At 40.4% G+C, this 24,501-nt stretch overlaps 1 protein-coding gene across 2 annotated transcripts in view; it reads left to right on the top strand.

Annotated features, from left to right (window-relative positions):
- The first annotated feature begins 16,484 nt into the window (after positions 1-16,484).
- Positions 16,485-24,501, top strand: part of LOC126464911 (lysosomal-associated transmembrane protein 4A) — a 34,654-nt gene continuing 26,637 nt past the window's right edge. Inside the window, exons 1-4 of one of the 2 annotated variants that reach the window (XM_050096269.1) lie at positions 16,485-16,610; positions 17,845-17,947; positions 23,807-24,065; positions 24,332-24,470. In XM_050096269.1, coding sequence (XP_049952226.1) covers positions 17,852-17,947; positions 23,807-24,065; positions 24,332-24,470 — 494 coding nt within the window. In that variant the 5' untranslated portion in view covers positions 16,485-16,610; positions 17,845-17,851. Of the gene's footprint in view, positions 16,677-17,844; positions 17,948-23,806; positions 24,066-24,331; positions 24,471-24,501 lie in introns of both variants that reach the window. The other variant, XM_050096268.1, reaches the window with a different exon arrangement.

Raw genomic sequence — 24,501 nt, 5'->3', positions numbered from 1 at the left:
CGTGAACAGGTCAACGACGAGTCGTACGTGTCTGTGAAGCCGTCCTCAGTCAAGCACATCTTGTGTAATTTAGTTCATTCCGTTTTTTATTTAAATGGCTTTAACAATGGATGAGACATTGGAGTCTCATTTGCAAGAGCGAATTTCTAACACCTGTCTAACTAACGCAGTTCAAGGTTTCGCAGTTTCGCTAAATCGATAAACAAGGTTATTGGCGATTTCCTTCCTTATCGGTACCTAATGAGAATAGTGTTCCGTCTGGATAAATAAAATCTTCAATGATCACTTTTCTTCCCATAACATTTTAAATATGAATGGATAGAAATTCGTTCCTGTCAAGGAAATAGCGTAACCTTACGCATGAACCGTAGACTAATAATATGAACATCATAATTATATGAATGGAGGCTTTCTTGTCGAATTGCTCTGATGGAAATTTTTCGTGAATCCAATTTTTTACTCGTTATTTTCGGGCGAAGATGACAATTAAGAAACTTGTCGAAATTTCACTCCTAAACAAACATACTATCCCGCTGTTTTGCCTAGAAGAGTATCTTCTGCGCACATTTCGGCTGTTGTTCAGAACTGTGAATCATGCGCTTTGCCGACCAGTTCTGACACTCAGATCGGTACCAAACATTGTATGTCGATATGGTACCAACCAAAACACCGATTTTGTTCGTGCTATGTGCTGTAGTCCAGTAGAACATGCGTAGAAGGTAATAAAAGTAACACCACAACTACAGAGCACGGGAAAAGCACATCTGTGAGTATCTGTTTTGTAGATCTCGTGTGTGTGTGTGTGTGTGTGTGTGAGATGACCGAGCGTGTGGTCGTCGTATTGTCGTAGTGGGGATTTGAACGTCAGATCTTTATCTGACAATACTTTTTTTAACTGTGTACGTGTGAAACAGTGATATGGGAGAACATTTCCCTGAGATGTAAAAGAACTTTTTGGAGTTTGTAGCAATGTTATTTTGGCAATCTCTTCGTTAGTTGAAAGTAGAAACCTAGAGTACATTTGTATAGACAGGTATGGTGTTCTGTCGAACTTGTTCGACAGAACAAACAGGACTCGTGATGAAGCACCTATTGCTTTTGTAGTTTCACAGAATAATCATAAAGAATCGGCACGCTTGAGTAAAGAAACAATTGCGTCACACCTGTGGAAGTATTAATAGTAGTAGTAATAATAAATATTAATCTTGCTCACCAGTGTGGGATCCGTACCAGCTGAGAGGAGATAGAGAACATCCAACGGAGAGCAGCGCGTTTAGTTACAGGATCATTTAGTAATCGCGAAAGAGTTACGGAGATGATAGATAAACTCCAGGGAAAGACTCTGCAGGAGAGACGCTCAGTAGCTCGGTACGGGCTTTTGTTGAAGTTTCAAGAACATACCTTCACCGAGGAGTCAAACAGTATATTGCTCCCTCCTATGTATATCTCGCGAAGAGACCATGAGGAGAAAATCAGAGAGATTAGAGCCCACACAGAGGCATACCGACAATCTTTCCTTCCACGAACAATACGAGACTGGAATAGAAGGGAGAACCGATAGAGGTACTCAAAGTACTCTCCGGCGCACACCGCCAGGTGGCTTGCGGAGTATGGATGTAGATGTAGTATAATAATAAATAATAACAGACTGCAGATGGCAGCGCCGCCGTACATCAGCTGTGCCTGTTTTGTCTGGAGTCTCGTGTTTGTACTACACAGACAAATAGATCTGCTGTTGCTATCCAGTCTGCACGCTACAAGTACTACTATTGTGCGGCATGAATCAGTGGAACGTTATTGACGTTCTCGTCGAACTGTTGCATAGCGACTGTTATGTACGTACAGCAACGGAAATAACTGAGGATGAGAGAAAGTGTGCAGCATTCCTACTGCACATAATTTATCAATGGAATGCGTAGAACGCCGCCGAGGAGGAAACATTAGATATCGAAGAGCGCACATTAGGTGGAGCGGAATCGTTCGTTTGTGACAAAGAGAATAAACTAGAGTCGAAGTCTTCCATATAGTCGCCAAAAGGGTCCTCAAGTGATGGACTTGATGAAATACCACAGCAGGAGAAAGTAGTGGTGTTTTACTCAAGAAACGAGAAAATCGAAATGCTCAAACACTGGCTTCACGTCAAAAAGCAGCCGAAGCCAACCCAAACATTTGCACATCACACTATGTCTGCAGTGAAAACCAGATTTCGCACTAGATGTCCTGCGCCGCGTATGTTGTATGAATGGAAACAGCAGTAGGAAAGTGGAGAATTAATGTGTGTGAAGGAGAAGCACAAACATATTACGATGTTTGTGACGGAGACCTTCAATCACCGTCACAAGGAAGATCGGTGTGTTCACGATGTAGGCATCAAATTGGTAGTTAAATTTCCCAAGATTTGACGCAAGTGACAGTCGGATCTTACGCTGGAAGCGTAAAAACAATATTGTAAGGTGTAAAATCTTTTGTTACAGTGAAAATGTACAACAGAAACGATGTCCATAAAACGATAGGGCACAGGCAACATACCACTCGTGACCGCCTACACAGATGCAAATATCTACAACACCGACGAAAGTGGATGCAACAAGGATATGACTGTGGCCCACACTCTTGCAGCTAGAAGTTCTAAAGATTCTAACAATTGCCAGGCCCGTTAATGGCGCTACGTTGTGACGCAGCTGTGTAGAGCCCATGTTTCGTATTTGAGTGGCAGGGCCACAGGGCTACTGCCCAGCACTCCGTGAGTGAGCGCCGCGCAGTACTTTGTGAGACCCCGTGAGACCAAGTGTGGAAACAACCGGCCTCGTCCGTTCGCGAGCGCGTGCGAAGCAAGTGTTGGGCAGGTAGCGCCACTCACGCGGTTTCGCCACGCGGATGCATTGCTCTTGTTGGCAGCCAACTTACCGCGCCCTTGGCAGCCAACTTACCGTGCCCATACTGCAGGTAGTCTATTGGGGGCTCATAACAAACTAGTCTCGGTCCGGCACACAGTTTTAATCTTCATATCAGCGCACACTCCGCTGCAGAGTGAAAATCTCATTCTGGAAACATCCCCCAGACTAAGCCATGTCTCCGCAATATCCTTTCTTTGAGTGCTAGTTCTGCAAGGTTCGCAGGAGAGCTTCTGTAAAGTTTGGAAGGCAGGAGACGAGGTACTGGCAGAAGTAAAGCTGTGAGGACGGGCCGTGAGTCGTGCTTGGGTAGCTCAGACGGTAGAGAACTTGCCCGCGAAAGGCAAAGGTCCCGAGTTCGAATCTCGGTCCGGCACAGAGTTTTAATCTGCCAGGAAGTTTCATAACAAACTAGTTTATGTATAAGGGGGAGTCAAATAAAAATCTAACACCCACCACAATGGGGCCATGGGATGGTTCCATTCAAAAGTAATCACCAAGACATTTATCCCAGTGAGAGATAAGAAAATCAATTCCTGTTTCATAGAACACAGTCAGCCAGTGACGGATCCGTCACAGTAGTTAGACAATCAGTGCCTATCCCCAACCAAAAAGATCCCACGAAACTCCAAGAAACGAAATTCCTGCAAAAGATACTGGGCCTAAGGATAAAGTCGGGTGGGAGGCAACAGTGCAGACCTAATCCTGAGCTCTACCAACACCAAGAGAACCTCACCGATGCCATCAAATGAAGACGACTAGCTCTCTATGGCCAGATGTTCAGAATGAGCCCCCATAGCCTGTGCTGCAATATCTTCAGAGTAGCAGCCAAGTATAAGGCCACTGGATCACTGTGGCAAGCAAATAGAGACAGACGTTACAGAAGGACATAAAACTCTTTGATCATATTTCACCATCTTATGCACAGCAATACTGGCTGCGTGCAGCCAAGTGCAGAGATTTTCATATCCTCTGTCTTCTCTACTGTCTTATCAATGAACACTGTCACTCATATCTCTCCTCGACCTTAACATGGCAGAAACACCTACTCCAGTCAGAGCAAAACCATTTCTGTCCCACTCCATCTTTCAGCGACTCCCCCGAAGTCCCACTCGGTAGCAGGAACCTGACTCTGGAATAACCTCTCGAATTATGTTACAGAACTGAATAACATTTCCAGCTTCAGAAGAGAGTTAATGACATACCTCCTCAGGTAACAATAAGGATTACTCTTGTCCTTATACGCATTCGTTACTGTTGTACATTCATCTTTTCTATCTGAACTTCACAGTCTCCTTAAATTTCCTTTCCCCAGAACTCGCTATATCAGAAAACATCAGTTTTGTACTGCTATATCTGCCCCTACCATTCTTGTTAGGCTATCAGTGTTATCATCATAATTACCCTTATCAGTATTAGTGGCAGCAGCTGCAGTAGTGCAAGTACTATCAGTATGAACTTTATTAGTTCATAGTCAGTATAATTTTACCCAAACTGCCAATCCAGACACTCAAATCATTTTAATATTACTTGCCACATTACAATTGTTAATTCTTAGCTAACTATCATGTAAAAAAGGTACAGTATTTGTGAAACACTGGTCCGGTGTAATAGACGGCCTGATGGACCTGATCACCTCAGATTAAATAAACAAGTAAAAAAATAACTAATAGGTGTGACACTAGGCAGCCATTGAAACCGGATCCTTCCTAACATTCCTCACAGAAATTAACCGCAGTGAGACTAGGAAATGGCCTGAAGAATGCAAGATGACTTCCAGCAGGAAAATGAATGAATACTAGGCTAACAGAAAAAAGAGCTCAAGACACTGACAAGAAAATAGCTACTGTACTTCACCAATAATACCAGAAGTGGCGCCGGCCGGTGTGGCCGAGCGGTTCTAGGCGCTTCAGTCTGGAACCGCGCGACCGCTACAGTCGCAGGTTCGAATCCTGCCTCGGACATGGATGTGTGTGATGTCCTTAGGTTAGTTAGGTTTAAGTAGTTCTAAGTTCTAGGGGACTGATGACCTCAGATGTTAAGTCCCATAGTGCTCAGAGCCATTTGAACCATATGAACCAGAAGTGGCCGATGACAACAGAACATGTACAACGCAAGCACCGTGGCCACAAAGTGGTGCAAACGGGTATTTTTTTAAAAAAGTTATCTGAGGTATTTTGAGATCATGCTTCGATTGAAATGTGTCAGTTGATTCAAGGGGATTGTTCTAAAAAAATGAAAAAGCTAAGTTAAGCATTGCTGTAATATCAAGGTCATGGTACCTATCCTCACAAAACCAATTATTTAACGGTGAATAAAATGTGGTTCTGACTTCAGATACAAGGGGGCATTCAATAAGAAATAAACACATATGTTTCTGATAACAGGTCGGTTTTATTCAGGATTCCAATACACCATATTATTCCCCACTCTTTTGGCTACAAAATCCTATTTTTCAACATAATCACCTTTCAATGTGACAGCCTTAGCCACCTTACTGAGATGGCCTCTATGCCCACATGGTTCACTCTATTGGTCGACGTCGAAGCCAATGTCTTGCTGCTTCAGCAACCACCCCATCATCCACGTAGTACTTCCTGTGCAGCGCATCCTTCATTGGACGAAACAGACGAAAGTCGGAAGATGCGAGATCCGGGCTGTAGTTTGAATGAGGAACAACAGTCCAATGAATTTCTGTGAGTTCCTCTTGGATGCGCAGACCTCTGTGAGGTCTTGCATTGTCATGGAGCAAGAAAGTTCGTTTGCATTTCTGTGGCGACGAACATGCTGAAGTCGATTCTTCAATTTCCTGAGGGTAGCACAAAACACCTCAGAGTTAATTGGTGTACCATGAGAGAGGACATCAAACAGAATAATGTCTTCAGAGTCCCAGAAGGCTGTCACCATGACTTTACCAGCTGACGTTGCAGCTTTGAACATTTTCTTAGGAGAAATTACCATTTTGTTTCCGTTTCAAAATGATGAACCATGTATCGTCTCCTGTGAAGACATTCGACAAAAAAATGTCACGGTCAGCCTAATAACGCGAAAGCAATTCCGTGCACAGATGGTCCTTTCTTGCTCTTTATGGTCTTCTGTTAGGCAGCGAGGAACTTAGGTTGCCACACGCCTTTAAGTACCCCAGCCGGTGTGCAGGTGTTTCAGCGCTACCAACAGAGACATCCAGTTGAGAAGCGAGGTGTTTGACAGTGATCCGTCCTTCACCTCGAGTGAGAGTGTCTGCACGTTCCAACATTGTGGGAGTCACAGCTGCCGGCCGGCACGAGGGAGATCGGACAGGTCTGCGCTACGTTGTTGCAATGGTGACAAACGCCTCATCCAACCACTAACCATGCGTTTGTTCACTGCGAAGTCTCTGTAAACATTCTGCAAGCGCCTATGAATATCTGCGATGCTCTGGTTTTTCACTAAAAGATACTCAGCAACTGCTCTCTGCTTGCAACGGACTTCCATTACAGACGCCATTTTGAAGGCTACGTATAGCACAGCCACCAATCGGAATTTCATGAAGCTATTGGGACAAAACTGGGAATATTCCACGTGTCCTACAGCAAATTCCGCATTTTTTTCAGCCGAAATTGGCCGAGAAAAAATGTGTTACATCTCTCATTGAAAGCCACTCGTATATGTTAGTAAATCTGCGCCAATTTCTAAAAGAGAAAACTAAATACGAAAACCTGAACCGCACAAAAAAAGGCTGATAAATCAAATACAGGTGTCAAGATAGTAATGGAAAGGCACGAATAATCGCAAGCAATTTTATAGTATCCGAACATGTTCGTTACATCAGAACAATTTCTGTTATATAGAGTTTCAAGTCATAGTTTACAAACAAGTTTTCATTGAGGCAATCGGTCTGGAATAGATCGAATAGTAGTAATCGATTATGGATTTATGAAAAGAGCAGCGAGTTCATCAAAATTATATCACAGCCGAGAGTTCCTGGCTGCATAACCACTCAACGTACACGAAAGCCCGAGTAGACTTTACTCACGAGGGAATCGTACTTGCTCATCATCACCAATTTAGTCCAATTTGATGGTGTATGCAGAGCTTGGCTAGAAACGAAAGTGACAAAAGTGGGAGGAGCTGCAGATGGCCAAGCGTGTGCGAAAAAACAGCATTTTTGGCGCAGGTTGGGCGAGGCATGGGCCAATTATACTAGCGCAGTTTCCAGGCAGCGGTTGGCGTAGCAAAAACAGTGTGGAACGGTAATCTGACGGTCGTGGGATCGAGTCCCGATGCGGTAACTTCTTTTTATTTTCAATTTTTACGTTATGTACACTAAAATTAAACCGAGATAATGTGCTCCATATATTGTATTTGATGTGATGAAACCTTACATGCAGGAGAACTAATTTCTTCTGTTAATTCATTTGTGGGGGGGAAACAAATTCACAATTATACGACGAGATTTTCCAAGATGAAGAAGGAATGCCATCTTCCAGTACTAACCCTAGCAATATCAACTCATTTTCTACAGCGTGTTACTAAGGGCGAGTACTTTATGCCCGTCATAATTTAAAAAAATAAAACGCGTTAATTGTTATTAACATAGTTTTCAAAGAGGCACTGATGGTGCAAGTAGGTATAACAACCTGAAAATATCTTTCAGGACAATGTTAGCAAAACCAATGAACTGTCAGTAACACGAACTACCAATGGGAGGAAGTACTTTATGACCATCAACAAGCAAAATTTTAAAAATACAAACTTGTTGACTTTTACTCAAAACATAATTTTAGAGGGAAGTAGGGTCCAATATGTGCAAATATTGAATGTGACATGCATTGTGAAAAGTCACATTTAAATTTTTGGGTTAAGTTTAAATGAAAAATTTAAAACATTTATGAAATCTGGTAGAAGACTTCATTGAAAACAATAAATATTTTTTCAAACTTTTAAAATACAAAGTGTCTGACAAAAATACTATAATTTCAAAAGGTTGGGTTTAACCCCCACCCCATTGGTACTGCGAAGATTAAAGTGATTCCCACTTCCCGAGATGCACTCCGCTATTGCAGTCTTGCGATGTCCTATTTTATAGTTAACTAAATAATTTGATCAAAAAGCCTCAAAACTGCTCTTATCTCGTCGAGAGTAAAAGAAATCACATCAGGAGAAGACTACATCAAAAAACATTCCATTATACGTCACCAGCTAGCCTCGCCAATATTTGCCGTAATGATGCATTACGCGTTGTTTGCTGCCAAACCGCGCGTTGAGACAGAACCTTCCGGGAATGTAAACAAAGTTGGTTTTAGTTAGAAACTTTAAAACCACCACGGAATTTTAAAATTATGCTTCCCCTATTTTTTACGGTGAGTATTATCCCAGCATGTGTAAATAATCAACCGTAAAATAATGTTGTTGTTGTTGTGGTCTTCAGTGCTGAGTTTGGTTTGATGTAGCTCTCCAAGCAACTCTATCCTGTGCAAGCTGCTTCATCTCCCAGTAAGTACTGCAGCCTACATCCTTCTGAATCTGTTTAGTGTATTCATCTCTTGGTCTCCCTCTACGATTTTTACCCTTCACGCTGCCCTCCAATACTAAATTGGTGATCCCTTGATGCCTCAGAACATGTCCTACCAACCGATCCCTTCTTCTTGTCAAGTAGTGCCACAAACTCCTCTTCTCCCCAATTCTGTTCAATACCTCATTAGTAACGTGATCTACCCATCTAATCTTCAGCGTTGTTCTGTAGCACCACATTTCGAAAGCTTCTATCCTCTTCTTGTCCAAACTAGTTATCGTCCATGTTTTACTTCCATACATGGCCACACTCCATACAAATACTTTCAGAAACGACTTCCTAACACTTAAATCAATATTCAATGTTAACAAATTTCTTTTCTTCAGAAACGCTTTCCTTGCCATTGCCAGCCTACATTTTATATCCTCTCTACCTCGACCATCATCAGTTATTTTGCTCCCCAAATAGCAAAACTCCTTTACTTCTTTAAGTGTCTCATTTCCTAATCTAATTCCCTCACCATCACCCGAGTTAACTCGACTACATTCCATTATCCTCGTTTTGCTTTTATTGATGTTCATCTTATATCCTCCTTTCAAGAAACTGTCCATTCCGTTCAACTGCTCTTCCAAGTCCTTTGCTGTCTCTGACAGAATTACAATGTCATCCGCGAACCTCGAAGTTTTTATTTCTTCTCCATGGATTTTAATATCTACTCCGAATTTTTCTTTTGTTTCCTTTGCTGCTTGCTCAATATACAGGTTGAATAACATCGGGGAGAGGCTACAACCCAGTCTGACTCCCTTCCCGACCACTGCTTACCTTTCATGTCCCTCGACTGTTATAACTGCCATCTGGTTTCTGTACAAATTGTAAATAGCCTTTCGCTCCCTGTATTGTACCCCTGCCACCTTCAGAATTTGAAAGAGAGTATTTCAGTCAACATTGTCAAAAGCGTTCACTAAGTCTACAAATGCTAGAAACGTAGGTTTGCCTTTTCTTAATCTAGCTTCTAAGATAAGTCCTAGGGTCAGTATTGCCTCACGTGTTCCAATGTTTCTACAGAATCCAAACTGATCTTTCTCGAAGTCGGCTTCTACTAGTTTTTCCATTCGTCTGTAAAGAATTCGCGTTAGTATTTTGTATCCGTGACTTATTAAACTGATAGTTCGGTAATTTTCACATTTGTTAACACCTGCTTTCTTTGGGAAACCAATTGTATCTATGAAGTTCTCGTGTACACCTTGCAATCCTTTCCTGGAAACTTATTTACAATCCCAAGTTTTCCTTTGCCTTTCCTTTTATGAAAATATTAAAAACACAAAATATTGAGTATTATTTCGTTTTATTTGCAGTATAGGCTACGTTAAAATCGAAAAACGAAGTTCCAACGTAGGTATTCGACCCCGGGACTCTCGGATTAGCGTTCTGTGCTCTTTCCGCTGGTCCTACCACTGCCTGGAAACCACGCTAACATAACTGACTCACGTCTAGCCCGACCCACGCTAAAATGCTATTTTTCTCTAAACGCTTGGCCATCTGGAGTTCTCACTTCTACTACAATCATTTCTCGCCCGGCCTTGCTTTTATACCTTACATTTGGATGAAATCGGTAATTACGAGTGGGCACCCTCCCTTTGTCAGCCATGTAGTCGCGAGACCATGCATTCTCACTTGATCTTCCTTTGTTCTCTAACCAACGCCGTTTAACGACTAACATGATTCTGACAAACCTTGCTAAATCCGTTTTCTCTATTACCTCCCTGGAATGACAAAACCAGCTGCATAGTGGAAACACCAGCCTGGACAAAATCACCGTGCAGTAGGACTTAGCAAGTCACTAGCGTCGGTCCTCTATTACTGCAGCAATGCAGCTACCGTAAACTATTCTTGAGCCTCCGTGGCACAGTCTGTCTACGTACAGGGGTGAGACAAAAATATGAAACAGCATGAGAAATTCATGCCTGAATAAAAATGCAGATGTTGGCCAAGCCCGCACGTTGCGCTGTTGTATTTGACCACGAACGGCGCCTGTGCATGCCCTCAATACGTTGCAAGTGTCAGCCGTGGTCAGAACAGCGTTCTTTGAAGCTTTTAGTGCGTTATTTCGGAGCTAAGTGAATTCGAAAGAGGATGAATTGTTAGTATTCACTCTGTCAAATTGTTTAACATGTCTCCTTTTTGGTCTACTTGTTCCCTCCACGTGTTTGCAAAGTTACGTAAATAATTGTAAATTACGATGGAAATTAATTCAGAATTGTACATGGATAATTGTTTACACATTTGTATTAAAGCCGGCCGGTGTGGGCGAGCAGTTCTAGGCGCTACAGTCTGGAACTGCGCGACTGCTACGGTCGCTGGTTCGAATCCTGCCTCGGGCATGGATGTGTGTGATGTCGTTAGGTTTAAGTAGTTCTAAGTACTAGGGGACTGATGACCTCAGAAGTTAAGTCCCATAGTGCTCAGAGCTATTTGAACCAAACACTGCGCCATCCGGGACACAGCGTTATCGCAACCGCGCGGACTATCTCGGTATGCCTCACGGCCGCTCCAGATTGTCACCGAGCGTCACCTGTCCGCAGTCCTTGTCCATTTCCTCGAATTTCGCTCTCTCAGATCACACTGGAGGCAGTGGCGGATACAGAAAAACCTCAAGGAGGGGGTGGCGGATACAGAAAAACCTCAAGGAGGGGGCGCTAAAGGTATCTTGAGCTACCTTTTACCGTAATAAAAAATAATCAAGTCACATGCAAAGTTTAAGAAATTTTTATTTAAACTGATTATACACGTTTACAAGACAATGGCGTCTTATGATATTAAAAAGATATAATTGTGGTTCTCTTCCTTAAATGATGAATTCTATGCGCCTATTCTTCCTGGAAAACTGGTTAATTACACCATCAATAGGGTAATCAGTGTCAGGGTGAGTGTTCAACAGAGGTAAGCCATTAGGTCGATCTTCCTTCATTGTCGACCTCAGCCATGTCTTTGTGCGCCGCAGTGTTGAAAAACTTCTTTCTACTGTAGCAATAGATGTAGGTAGACAAGGAAGTTTTTCGTACAGCGTGTGCGAAGTAGGATAGTCAGATCTGCGACAAACAGCTAACGCTTGCATGATAGAATCACATTCATCACGGGCGTTTATTCTCGTTTCCTTGTATTGAAGAATCTCATCCATTAGTCTCTTTTTAATCTCAAAATAGTAGAATATTCGCGACCGATCTCGAGCAAATGCCAGACAGAATAACATATCGAGTTCACTAGAACGGCCGCGACTTTTCTCGTAGGTATTTGTTAGCTACCTATGTGGCAGACAGAAACGTATAAAATACGATGACGTGGGCGCGGGTGCTACGTAGAAAAGTACAACTACTCGATTCAGTTGAGTTGACTGACGAAAGAAACGAACGAATAGCATGCGGGCTGACTGACGGGAGCGGCCAGAGTGGCCCCACCATGGCGCGGGGTGGGGGGGGGGGGGGTGGGGGGGAAGGGGCGTTACTGACTGGAGGTCGGACGTATTTGTGCATCATCTCCCTTTCCTTCCTTCCCCTCTCCACCTTCTAAATAACTGACGCAGCAAAGCAGAGAAAGTGTTGGTTGGGTTGTTTTGGGGAAGGAGACCAGACAGCGAGGTCATCGGTCTCATTGGATTAGGGAAGGACGGGGATGGAAATCGGCCGTGCCCTTTCAAAGGAACCGTCCCGGCATTTGCCTGGAGCGATTTAGGGAAATCACGGAATACCTAAATCAGGATGGCGGGCGCGGGATTGAACCGTCGTCCTCCCGAATGCGAGTCCAGTGTCTAACCACTGCGCCACCTCGCTCGGTCCAGAGAACGTGTGAGACGGAGGAATCCAGAGATCGTCTACTGGCTCTGCGATCTGACTGCTACAAGACTGGCCGACAGCTATCCAATAGTGAAGTGATTATTATAAAATTGCAGTACCGACACGTTTGTCTAAAAGTATGGTCCCTAACGTAATCAACATTACGAGACATTTAGTTCTTTCTTGACTCTTACATACTGCAGGTCATGCTAGAGAGAGGACTTAGGTCAAGAACTTCAAGTTCAGGAGCGGTAAGTCTAACTACGCGCATGTAGGTTGCGATTAGCACGCTTGGTATGAATTTGCCTAATGTAAATTTTACTAAACGAAAGTCGAACTTATAAATTTCACTCAATAAAAAGGACAGTACAGGTACTCATAAAGTGGGTCCTTTCGTAATCAAGGTAGCCGAAGCGTTTGATGTTTCGAGAGGCACCACACCGAATGTTTATACTGCAAACGGGAAAAGCGGAGAAATGTCATCCGCTGCGTTACAGAGCGGAGAAAGGTGTGTGTTGAGCGATCGTGACAGACGGGCATTGAACAGGGTTGCGTCGAAACATAAGAGGACTGCAGTTGCAAAAGTCACTGCAGAGCTGAATGTCGCACTTGCGAACCATGTCAGTACCGAAACAGCACGGCGGGAGCTCCGTAAGCTAGGAATTGCAGAGCGAGATGGAATTCAAAAACCTGGGTTATGGAGCAATGGGATGAGTCTTGTTTCACACGGTACCCAACTTCTGATGGAATTTACATTTAGCAGACGCCGTCCCAAGCATACGATGCCGACTGTTTGCTGTCAAGAGAGAAACATGGTGGTGATTCGATGATGAGATGGGCAGTCATACCATGGTATTCCGTAGGCCCCATGGTTACTTTGCAAGTTCACATTACTGCCAAGGATTATGTGATCGTTTTAGCTGATCAGGCCCATGTCGAGGTATAATGTTCCCTAGTGGTAACGCTGAATTGACGGGGCCCCAGTTCATATAGCTCGCATCGTCCACATTGTTTTGTGAGCACGAGGTTGTATTTCCATTGGCCTCCACAACAGTCACCAGATCTCAATATTGACCCCTAAAAAGGCCGCAGAGTCCATGACTGCAGCTCCCCAGACCGCTCGGCTAACCCCGCGCGGCTATTAAGCCTTTGTGGTGTACTTACCAGAGAACGATGCGTGAACGCTATCCACTTCCATCATCATTACCGTAAGTTGCCGCTATTTTGCAGGAGGAATGCTATAAGATTCCCTTGAAAACCATACAGTGTCTGTATTCATCCATTCTAAGACGATGGAAGCTGTTTTGAATGACAGCGTATTAAGCATGTAACGTATTGTGTTTTTGGTGTTTCCATATTTTTGTCCACCCCTTGTAACTATTTGGTCTTTTTTACTTATGACTGCTGGAGAGACACATGGCAGAAAGGCTAGGACGGAACAACTAAAATGCCGTGCATATGGACTAAGCCATCTGGCTTTGAATTGCCACGCGAAATCTGGTCGGTTGTTAACCGAGTAAGAATCAGCGCTAACATGTGTGTCATTCTTTGCACAAGTGGCAGAAAATACGTTCAAGTTGTGACTGGCGCTGAAAAGCAGGCTGTTCACCATGCAGTTCAAGAATGTCCTATCAGAGCTTTCCCTGGCGATGACAAAGTGATTATAGAGTACATTCGTGGTCTGGATATTAGTTTGTAATTTGAAATAATTGAAAAGTAGTAATTTTTAGTGATGCTGCATGCTAAATAAATAAATCTCGATAGTTTCATTAGTATCATACGCCAAAAAATTTAAAAAAAAGTCGATCCTTATATTCTTGCTTTATGGTTTATAGATTCCACGATGTATAAAGAACCTTCTAGAGGCAAACACTACACGGCTTCACAGATCGTTTATGAGCCTTAAGGAAACACTTCATTTGTTCGTATGTAAGGAAACTGCGTTTCAGTACGCGAATGCTGTGGCTTGGTTTGTTTGCAAGAGAGAGTGTGGCTTGCCTCTGCAAGATATCAGATTCTGCTGAACACAAAGCTCGGGGTGTAGGGTCTCCCAATCAGCCTGTGTCCAGAACAAGGGATACAAAGACACCGTCACCTGTCATGGAGTGTCGTTCGCGGTATCTCCTCTGTATCAATAGATCGCTCCCGGCAAGATGTAGCATACCAAATGTTAATCAGTGCAGAGTGATACTCACTGCGTCAAGTGTCAACTTAGTTTTCACGTTGTTTATGTAATTTTGCCAGCCTGCTTTTACCGAAAACAAAACGGAAAACACTTAAGTTCATTTCTATTCGTCATATTCAAATAAGATAATTATTAAGCAAAATAAAACAATATATCATTTATTTGCATGTGTATTAGTGAACACCGAACCGTTACGACATTACTGCCAAAATTGTATTTGAGAATCCACTGAACAGAATTTTTAAAAATAAAAACACATGAAAATGATTTTAGAATGCTAGAATAAAATTAAAGAATTTAATTGGCACTAGAGAATCTACAGTGGGTCTCCAACAGTAGATTATGATCTTTGTTACCTTCAATTTTTGAAAATAAATTACTGTCGACATAGACGCTACACACTTTACTGAGATTCGATTTCAGCTTGTAGAATACTCACAGATGATGGATTCGGTACGTCATAAAGGAAATGTGAAATCGTCATAATCATTTACAAGGGAATGAGATCAAGTGCAGCACTCAAAACACTGAAATGTCATGAAATGATAACTACAAAATAATGTAGTCTAGTCCATTAAAAGAAATCGAATCTGCTACTAGGAGGGAAGATACCCGTATTTAGTTTACTCCACGTTGTCTACATCTACATTTGTACTCTGCAAACCACTGTGAAGTGCATTGCGGATGGTTTGTCTCATTTTATCAGTTATTGGGACATTTTCCTGTTCCATTCACACAAGGAGCGCTGGAAGGATGATTGCTTAACGCCACTGTGCGCGCTGTACCTAGTCTAATTTTGTCTTAACGATCCCTGCTGTGGTGGTGGGGGTTGTAATATAGTCCTAGATTCGTCACTTCAAGTTGGTTCTAGAAAGTGGCCTTTCACGGGATAGTTTGCGGCTGTTTTCAAGCGTCTGCCAGTTCAGTTTTTTCAACTTTCAGCAGGGGTGGGACAAACCTGTTACCATTCGTTCTTCCCTTCATTGTATCCGTTCAATATTCCCTGTAAGTCCTATTTCATACATGTCCCAGCACCTGACTAGTAGTCTAGGATGGGCCACATTTGTGTTCTGTATGCAGCCTTCTTTGCAGACTGCTTGTATTTCACAAGTTCTACCAATGAACTGCAGTCTGCCAGGGCCACTGGAGAAATCTAAGCTGGAGGAACAGCTCCATTGTGAGTCAGTGTGTCATATGATTTGTTTGTTTTTTTTAAATTAAAACATAGGACTAGGGAGGTGAAGATAAGTGATCAGCTTTTACTGTCGAAAGTAATCACATTCGCCCTTAATCATACACGTAAAGTCGTTGCCAATATCAGCGCGTGGACGCCCATTGTAAGCTTTGGCCTGGAAATCTTTCAAGGTCTGACTGAAAATTTGTGCAACATTTTCATTACAGCATTTTCTTATAGACAACTGCACCATCTGCAAAAAGTCGTAGGTTACTATTAACATTATGTGCAAGGCCATAACATACAACATCAACAGCAAAGATCCCAGTTCACTTCCCTTGGTCCACATCTGAAAGTTACTTATCTGTCGATGACTCTCCGTCCGACAAACATAGTGCGTTCTTCCCACCAAGAAATCCTCAGTCCATTCACAAATCTCGCTTGATAAGGCGTGCGTTAAAATTTGGGTGTAGCGATTAATTGCTACAGGAACAATCGAAGCCTCTATGGCGCATACATTGTTGCTATACAGAATCGTCGACGTCGAAAGGAACATAACAGATAACTAGTTAGAGAGAGCGAGTATTATTTGCTTCATTTGGCGATTTCTTGGAAGACTTTAGTTACTACAAATGTTCATCGGTGTGGAAACGATGCGTTCTTGATACGTCTTAATTTTGTAACGTGTATGACATTACTTTCCACAACGGATGTAACATACACGTTAAACGTTCGTACCTTCATTGTTGGTCTTTCCCTAAATGTCACGTACAAATGCGATGTTCATTCTTCCCAGTCTACGGAATACGTAAAATCTTTGAGTACCACCATGTGACAGATCAGTTGCGAATAGTTAATTTAATGTCAGATGTCTTCACTCTAAAATTTCTCAAGTGGGATACCAGAACATAAAATGTAAAATATGATGTGTTTGTCTTGCTGTTTGGAAATGAGTAGATAAAAAACCAATTATCTGCACAGACGCGAGTTTGACTAGTGTAGTCGCACGGGCTGCCATTGTGATTGTCATTTGGTAAGTTAAACGCGGAAACGTCGCGTAATACAGAATACTCTAAGCAGGAGTATTACAGCAACGCAGGTAAAATATAAGTTAGTTGGAAAACGTCTATATAATGCATCGGTGACGAATCTCAAATGTGTGTGCACATATTATTTGGTATAGTTGAGTTGATCAAGTGAAGTCATATGATCGTGGCTGGGTGACTTAGCCAATGTCTACCGAATTAAAAATATAAATACAAGTTTTTGTGACTGTTGATGTTCATGGTGATTTAAGTGAGGCGCTATATTGAAAAACTGTGTGGCAGCACTTAATCGCACCACGATATTGAAGTGTATATGTCGGGGAATTGTACGTGATATTTTATTATGCGTCCTAAAGCTGTTGCAATATGCTATAGGCACTATAATAATAATAGAGATATTGTAAATTTTTTCAATGTGATTAAAGGATTGCTTGACTTTGTGTGTATTGCAGAGAAATTACTTCAATATATGTTTACTTGAGTTTCGTGTCTAACGCTAACCTTGTTAGAGACAGTTTGTGACTTCATAAGTTAAATTAGCGTTACGCACTGTAGTCGTAAGTACAGTACTAGTAATTTTGTTGAAAATGTTGAAATAATTCGCATCTAGCAACGTTAGTTGCAGTGAAAGTTAATATGGTGTCAGTCGTGAATAGTTCTTAAACCAGCTTCACCTTGTAAGTGGAAGTGAAGGAGGCCCAGATGTGTAAAGGTACCAGGTAAAACAAAAAGTTGAAACAATGAAAATGTTAAACATAATAGGCCTATTGTCACTTGGAAATTTGTATTTTTATCACAGTTCATTTTTGAGTTTCTAAAATTATATAAATAGATGAAGAAAGATCTCTTTATTGTTTTAGAACATCAATTTCGCCATTAGCTTGACGAAATGTTGGTAATACTGTTGTTAATTGCAATTTATCTTAATGTAAATTACAATTTAATAACTTTTAATTTAATTATAGCCTATGAGAAGAGTCGCTTTGAAAGAGCTTCATTACCATATTATTTACTCAGGAGTTCGGCTGAGTGTATGAGTGGTAGTGTCAGTCACATCAAGTTTGTTGTCAGTGAACTGTATTTTACACTTGTAATTTAACATGATTATTTTATGTCATTTTATGTTTGTGATTAAAAATGGATTCTAAAGCCTATGAAATACATGTAAAGTCTGCTCTTTTGTTCATATATGGTTATAAAACCTTTATTTCTCTCTTCCAGTGCCAACATGCGTCTGAAATTTGGACAGCGACAAAATGACTGGAAGTGCTGTTTTTGCTGTCATGTTAGAACAGGCACAATATTTTTGGGAATTTGGCACTTGGTAAGTGGAATAAAATATTTTATACTAAGGCATCACTATTTCATTTAATTTGCATGTAAAAGTTTTTTATGTGCAAGTAGTACATCAAAGGAAACAATGGAGATGTTTGTGGTATATGTCTAGTTACAATATATTAATGCTGCGAATCACAGGTTTTAGTGTCTTTTTCACTATAGAATCATTCAGTTGGAATGTGTGGTGCCTGGACGATATTTATCAGATATTTCATGTTTTTATTAATAAACGTTGATCCAATGCTGGACCAGTGTTTATTTATAACAGTCACATGTTTTGTATATATTCCTCGCACTGAGGCTCTGATATTGATTCCCAACAATTTTTTCAGATTAGGCCTACCAAACTTTATTCTGTGTATGCGCTGCTTACTGCATCAGCTGTTCTGAACAGAGTAATATTTGTTTGCTACCAAATGATGCAGTATACTGCTTTTATTGAAATTCACTGTATTAAAAATCTTTGAAAGTATTCATACAGCTCTCTATAAGAAATTAGGGTTAACGTGTGATACTAGACAGTTCCTGGTATCTAGGTTGTGGTGAAAGACAGATCTGTAGCATAGCCTTAGTTCTGGGTTAGGCTGAAAGGTGGTAATTAGGTTGCCAGTAGGTAAAGCCAATAAATATGAAAGCTAAATAAAGATTGTAGTATTGAGATGACTGTAGTGCAGTGTCATGTCCATAACAAATTTAATGCATCGTTCATTATAAAAACTAAAACTACAAGGTAAATTCAGAAAATGTGTATTAGATTATGGTCTCTGATGATTATTTTGCTGCATAACAGTCAGTAACACTATCATTGGAAAAGTTCGAAGAACACCCTATCTGAATGTTCTTAGGATGATTTCTTCTCAAATCGTGCAGTGTTAGAAGTGAATGTGTCACATCATTGTTTCGTTTCCTGAAGGAGGGGGGGGGGGGGGGGGGGAAATAATTTCTCTGCTGATTTGTTAAAAAGTTATAGGTCTCTCTGAGTATGTATGAAAGTGTCATAACTAAAGGGAAAATGACAAAAAACTGTAAAAATACTACATGCAGTAGATACCTGGAATTATATTTAATAAAAACTTTGTTCATATATCAGACATGATTAACATGTACCCACTTAAGAGTTTTTCATCTGTAATTTGGAAAAATAAACGATGAAAATTTGTAATTTTTAGAACACTTCAAAATTATGTTTTGAAAATATGAATGGTCACAGGATGTCAACTTCTTGAGAAACAATAAAATGGAAAGGCTGCTAACTGTCAGTTGTGACATTAATGCCTGAAAATCTTAAACCATCGAAATATTTGTGCATAAATTTTTTGATCCTTTATAAATTATTCTCCCAAAAACCTCCATCCTGAATATCTAAAAAATTGCCTGGTATGTTAGTCATTTTATGTATGGAAGGTACAATCAGAGTGGGCAATATTTTTTGGTGCAAAATTTGAGAAATTTTTATGTTAGGCCTAGCTTCTCTCAAGGTAAATAATAATAATAATAAAAATCCTGGACACTTAAAAATTTTAATTGATTGTTAATGTTGAGTAAATGTAATACAAAATGGTATATATTAGTGAAAATAATTATTTTACAGCCTTATAAGTGAGAGGGAAACCAATGGTTCATTTTGTTCAAGAATTTTATAAAAATAATTGGACATAGAAAATAGCTTTGTGTATACATTTTTATGTTTCTGATATTCACAAATTTTTGTCTTTGCCATGATTTTACTTCCTTAAGACGTTCCATTAATTAAAATTGTCTACACTGTTACAACCAACACTGCATTGTTGAAAAGAGTTCGTTTTCTTTTCATCTGCTCCTCATTGAACTTGTATAGCCGAGCTGAATTTGCGCATGGACAAGGATGATCCAACAAGGACAGTGCTTGGAATGGAACTTCACACTGGTTGATGGTGGCCTTTTGAAAGAATTTACCATCTTGCAGCTCCTAAGAGAGGCTAATTGCTTGTCCCACCCACCACTGATTGTAATACACACAAGGAATGTAGTTGCTCACAACAAAGTCTTCTAAAGTATGCTGAGGTCTCTGCATTTCACACATAGCCTGTTACAGCTGCATTTTGTGGAGAACTGATATTGAGTTCACTGAATTCCTGCCACTGGCTTCAGAGCAGACCACCCCCCCCCCCCCCTCTCTCTCTCTCTCTCTCTCTCTCTCTCTCTCTCTCTCTCTCTCTCTCTCTCTCTCTCTCTCTCTCTCTAATGGAATTTCCATGATGTGCTTTCATTTAGAAGTAAGAGTTTCGTGTTTTGTAGTAATTTTGATGTGGTATGTACAAATCCCCAATAGTATCTCTTACAGCTTCAACAGCTTTGCTCTAGAGATTAAATCTTGTTGTAAGATGTTTACAAAAGCCTCCTATCCCATCACATGCACTTTTTCCATGACCTGTTGCAGAAACTATACATTTTTGTCCTAGTTTTGTACTGTGCTTTCCAGACTCCTAAGGCTGAAAGCGGTTTCTAAAATGAGATACTGCATATGTCCATCAGTCACACATATGTATTTAGGAAACTTATAGCCCCAGACGCTACATCATCAATTGTTCATCTGCACTGTCACAAGTGAGACCATCACTGACTTTAGCAAAAGAGTGTGATCTTCCAAAAAAAGTGAGCAGCTCATGTGAATACTGACACTTCTGGTGTGTGCCAATGGTAACATTGAACTTCGTTCTGCAAAGCAACAGACCAGTTCTCAGCAAAGTCGAAATGAAAAACTAATGTGTCAGTATTTTGGAATGTGGCTGATTTTACTTATGCTATGGTCTGTCTCTGAATCCTGCTTATACGATGATGAGCTACTCCTTCCATAACCCAAAGCCTAACCTCTGTAGCAAACTTCCCTAGGTCCACTGTCTTCTTCACCAACTCCTTACAGTGCATAGATTACATCATTGTCAGTACCCTGAAGGTGTAGTGCACCAATGGTCATCAATTCAGCACCGGAACATACTGCACACTCCTGCAACCAACATTTATCTTGTGGCTTGTGACACACACAAGAGCATCAGGTTCATCTCTGTGTACCTCTTCCCTGTGACACTACTTGTGGTGAAACAAATAAGTTTCAAATCAGTGCAGTAAATACATCTGGATACTCCCTTCATTGGTTGGCATTTTGCCAGTTTTGGTTGTGGAGAGTAGAATTTTGAGAGCTCAGTTTGTAAATTTGGGTTCTCCTTTTTAATTGGGGGATACACTTCTCTTTCTGATCTTGTCGTGTATCATTTTATCGTGTTAACTGTTTCACGATTTTTGCTAACAGAGATAACTGTAGTCTGAGGGGGGCTTTGCTACAGTCTTTGTCTGCCCGTAATTAATATTCGAGGGAAACATTGTCATTTTGCAATGGATGCCCGCAGTAGGATGCCCATATACCTTTTTCATTTTTTGAGCTTTTGAAATTAAATAGTGTGAGGAAGTTTATTTGTATTTGTGTATCTGCTGCTTGGGTAGCTGTCTGGTAACTGTCTCGGTGTCAGTAATTGTACCTTCTCAGTATAGGTGGCTGCCTAGATAGCAGTGTTAAGGTTCTGAAACCATACATCACATTGGTTGCACATGTCACTATTTTCCATGTTCTGCACCAGGTGCATCAACATTACACACTTCACAAAGTTTTGAAGATGTTGCTTGTGTAAAACTTGTTAAAATTCTTCCACTTTTCTTTGTAAATATCACTTTTGCTTGTGTGCGTTACTTTGTATGGGTGTTTAAAGGGATATATATTAGGAGCTACAACATAAACGTTAACATTCAATGCATGAACTGCTTCACACCCAGGAATATAAACATCTGCATTGGCTTCAACTTCACATTCCAGTGATGACGATCATTCAGGTGGGTAATCGCTAAATTTGGTGGTGTAGTGAATATAACAATTTCTGCACAATGAATGTGATGGTAACACAATTACTTAAGGACCAAGGTATTTCTGCAGTACGTCTGACAGATTTCCAACAATTGTGAAGTGTTTTTCACTTTTCTTAAACACCACCTTAGTATGTTTTTTTTTTTTTTTACACCCTCCTCACTGGCATTGTATCTAATAAAAAGTTCAAACCGAACACAAAACTTAATGCAGAACGATTCATGTGAAAGAACTCTCACACTTGTTATAAACAGAAAAGAGCTGGAAACAGTTTGCTGACAAGCATATTTTACACTAGTGTGTCAACAATATGCAGAATGTTGAAAAATTTTGAAATGTTGCCCACATTGATTACAGTAATTGTTAACACTTTAACCAAACAAGACATTGTGCGCAATGTGGTGGGTGTTTCCGACTAAATAATCTGTAAAAACTCATAAAAATGTAATTTTTTTAAAATTTTTAGTAATAAATGTTTACATACACAGATAGCGGTAACAGAGAAGATATTGTTTATAATTGTCAGTTGTATCTGGTAACATAACAAGGAAGCTAGCATTCTGTGACTTTCAAGTGTGTGTCAACTAAATTTGAACATAAGGGAGCTTGAAAACAGAAACATCTGGGAGGCCTCCTGTACTTTTGGATTATCAGTTACGTTTTTTTAGTTTACAAAATATACATTTATCAAAGGAGTGTACCATTTACAAAAGCCAAGCTAAAATGAAAATATTTTACTTCAGACACTGGAGACTCCAGGTAGGAATATGAACAATGTAGGAAGAGAGATCAGTTCTTACCATAAAGATGACGCATCAAATTGCAGTCGGGCACATTTAAAACACACTTACACAAAACTTTTGGCCATAGCTGTCATCAGCAAAATAGAAACACACACCATTCATACACACAAGCAAGCACACCTCACACACACGACAGCCGACTGTGGCAGCTCGGGGGCACATATTGGCGGAGTTCGCTGTTGTGTGTATGAATGGTGTGTTTCTCCGTATGCTGATGAAGGTTATGGCCAAAGGCTTTCTGCAAGTATGTGTTAATTGTACCTGTCTGCAACTTGATGTGTCATCTTTACGGTTAGTAGCAATCTTATCTTTTCCTACATAGTAAATATTTTATTTCTTAACACATTTGGTACAGAGGTCTGACATATTTTTTCCAAAGAACATTGATATGCCCTGTACGATTTGAGATGAAATTGCAAATTAGTGAAAACTTGACATTTTTAGCCTTCATTTTTAAACTTTAATTTCAGTAGCACAGTTGTTCAGCAGCAAAGTTATTCAGAGCTTTGATGCTTGGACTGAGGAAAGAAAATAGTGGGGAGTATACTAAAACGCCTGCCAGTAAAGAACCTCATGGATGCGTTTAATTTTCAAAACCATTCAGAACAGAATATATGATTAAATGAAAATTTTTTTGCTTATGTGTTTTGTGCCAGAGTAGTGATCACCTCAAAATTTAGCTCTCAGTATTCTCCAGTGCATAGAGCAGCTTAGTGAATTACTCAAGTTTCTAAAGAGTGTGAATTCCTTGTTGTTACGTGGACAGTTAAACAAAAGTATTAAGCTGTATATCTTTGGAATGAAATAAGAAATGAGTCAACTTATTGCTAATATTATGGTGTCTTTCATTCCTGGCCTGAAAGTCTCAGTCTTCTCATCTCTGCTATTGGCAGTGCGGAGTTGACTTTTTCCAGCATTTGCTGTATTGTCACAGCTTAGTAGTACCCATTGAAAGTGTATGTAAAAGTTTTGTTAGTACCTGATACTTTTTTGGGCTAAGGGTCAGTATGTTTGATGTGTTTGTTATGATGCTTGCAATTATGTACTTATTTGAAAATTAATGGTTTTGTTAGCTTATGAAGGAATTTGCATTTTCACTATGTCCAATGTGGCTATGTCTTTTTATTTATTTTTTATTTTGTTATAGATGCTTCATGTTTTGGCCCTCTCAGTGATTGCCGTAGTGATGAGGCATCCTGAAATGGTACAAGAAAATGTAGCAATAGACCCAGTTCTGCCGACACCATTAAGTGAAGTTGATGACACTTTAGTAGAAATGATTGCACCAAATCTTGGCAGAAATATTGAAGTAAGCCTTCATCCACAAGGTGAAGTGTTGAAGCAGACAGATTTTGCTGCAGCTCATGGATACAGGGACATCTTTGTTCATAGAAGTCTTAACCATCGTACGTAACACTACTTGGTGTTGTAAGTTATTAGTAGTGTTATCAAATGACCATATAGTTCCTTGTCAACATACCTAGGGAAAAAAACCAAATTGTTGCATATAAATTGTGATAGAAGAATCTATGCCTTCACTGTTGTTAACTATTTTGTTACATTGAAAACAAAACAAAAAAAAGATTTGTTAGTATCAACTTGAATGGTATATGACTGAGAGATTATGTATGAGTTCATTCATTTGATATATTGTGGTTAAATCCATTTTCAGAGGACTTAAATGTTGGAATGGTTGTGACTTTCTGCACATTTGCAATAACTCTGATAATGGTATATGGTGCAATAAAGGGCAAGCCATCCTACTTGATGCCATTCTTTTGCTTGCAAGTTTTTGATTTCTGCATTGCAAGGTAATATGTCGTTTTTTTGTTTTTGTTTTTT

The sequence above is a fragment of the Schistocerca serialis genome, chromosome 1, assembly GCF_023864345.2.
Source record: "Schistocerca serialis cubense isolate TAMUIC-IGC-003099 chromosome 1, iqSchSeri2.2, whole genome shotgun sequence".
Classification (NCBI taxonomy): domain Eukaryota; kingdom Metazoa; phylum Arthropoda; class Insecta; order Orthoptera; family Acrididae; genus Schistocerca; species Schistocerca serialis.
Note: the sequence above shows the minus strand (reverse complement) of the source record. Positions and strands in the feature narration are given on the sequence as shown.